The following is a 643-nucleotide window of genomic DNA, read 5'->3' on the forward strand; positions in this document are numbered from 1 at the left end:
TTTTTGACCATCTCCCTCCTTCCCTCCCCAGAACTCCCGGCGTCGAGGACAGCCCAGCCGGCAAGTCTCGATAACGGCCCATAAAATTCAGGCATTGCGGGACCAGGTAGACGTGGCCGCAGTGCAACTCCAGGTCGGTCGGTCGGTCGGTCGGTCGGTCGGGAGAGAGGGAGGGAGGGAGGACACTTTGTGGGAGGGCGAAGGTATCCGTGGAGGATTTCTTCACAGTGTGGCGGCAACGTCCTACCAGGCCCATGCCCTCCCCTTCCTCCCCTCATCCTCGTGGGGATGACGCCCATGGGGATTTACTCGACCTTCCCTCGACGTGAAGTTGCTTTGTCAGCTTCCTGGCTACGGTCACCCGTGAGGATCGTCCGAGACTTGTAGCTGACACGTTTCCCCGCCTGCCCTGACAGGTCCTGGATCGCTTGCGGGACGCGATCCGCCTCGCGCGGGAAGCAGGTGCTGGGAGGGAGGGGAGGAGGGAGGGGAGGGAGGAGGAGGAGGAGGAGGTGGAACGGCACGTGCTGATTCTGGAGGAAGGCCTTCTCTCGTCGAGCCAAGTCTTCACGGTGCGCTTGGGGAGGGAAGGAAGGAAGAAGGGAGGGAGGGGCGGAGGGCGGGTGGATAAGGAGAAGGAGAG

The 643-nt window shown here is 62.8% G+C and overlaps 1 protein-coding gene across 1 annotated transcript in view; it reads left to right on the plus strand.

Moving 5' to 3' along the window:
- Positions 1-288: 288 nt before the first annotated feature.
- NGA_0195200 (uncharacterized protein) overlaps positions 289-643 on the plus strand; it is a gene marked incomplete at its 5' end in the record, with an annotated part of 2,083 nt that continues 1,728 nt past the window's right edge. The window contains one exon of the mRNA XM_005854533.1: positions 289-325. Coding sequence (XP_005854595.1) covers positions 289-325 — 37 coding nt within the window. The remainder of the gene's footprint in view (positions 326-643) is intronic.

The sequence above is a fragment of the Nannochloropsis gaditana genome (assembly GCF_000240725.1).
Source record: "Nannochloropsis gaditana CCMP526 unplaced genomic scaffold scaffold472, whole genome shotgun sequence".
Lineage (NCBI taxonomy): Eukaryota > Eustigmatophyceae > Eustigmatales > Monodopsidaceae > Microchloropsis > Microchloropsis gaditana.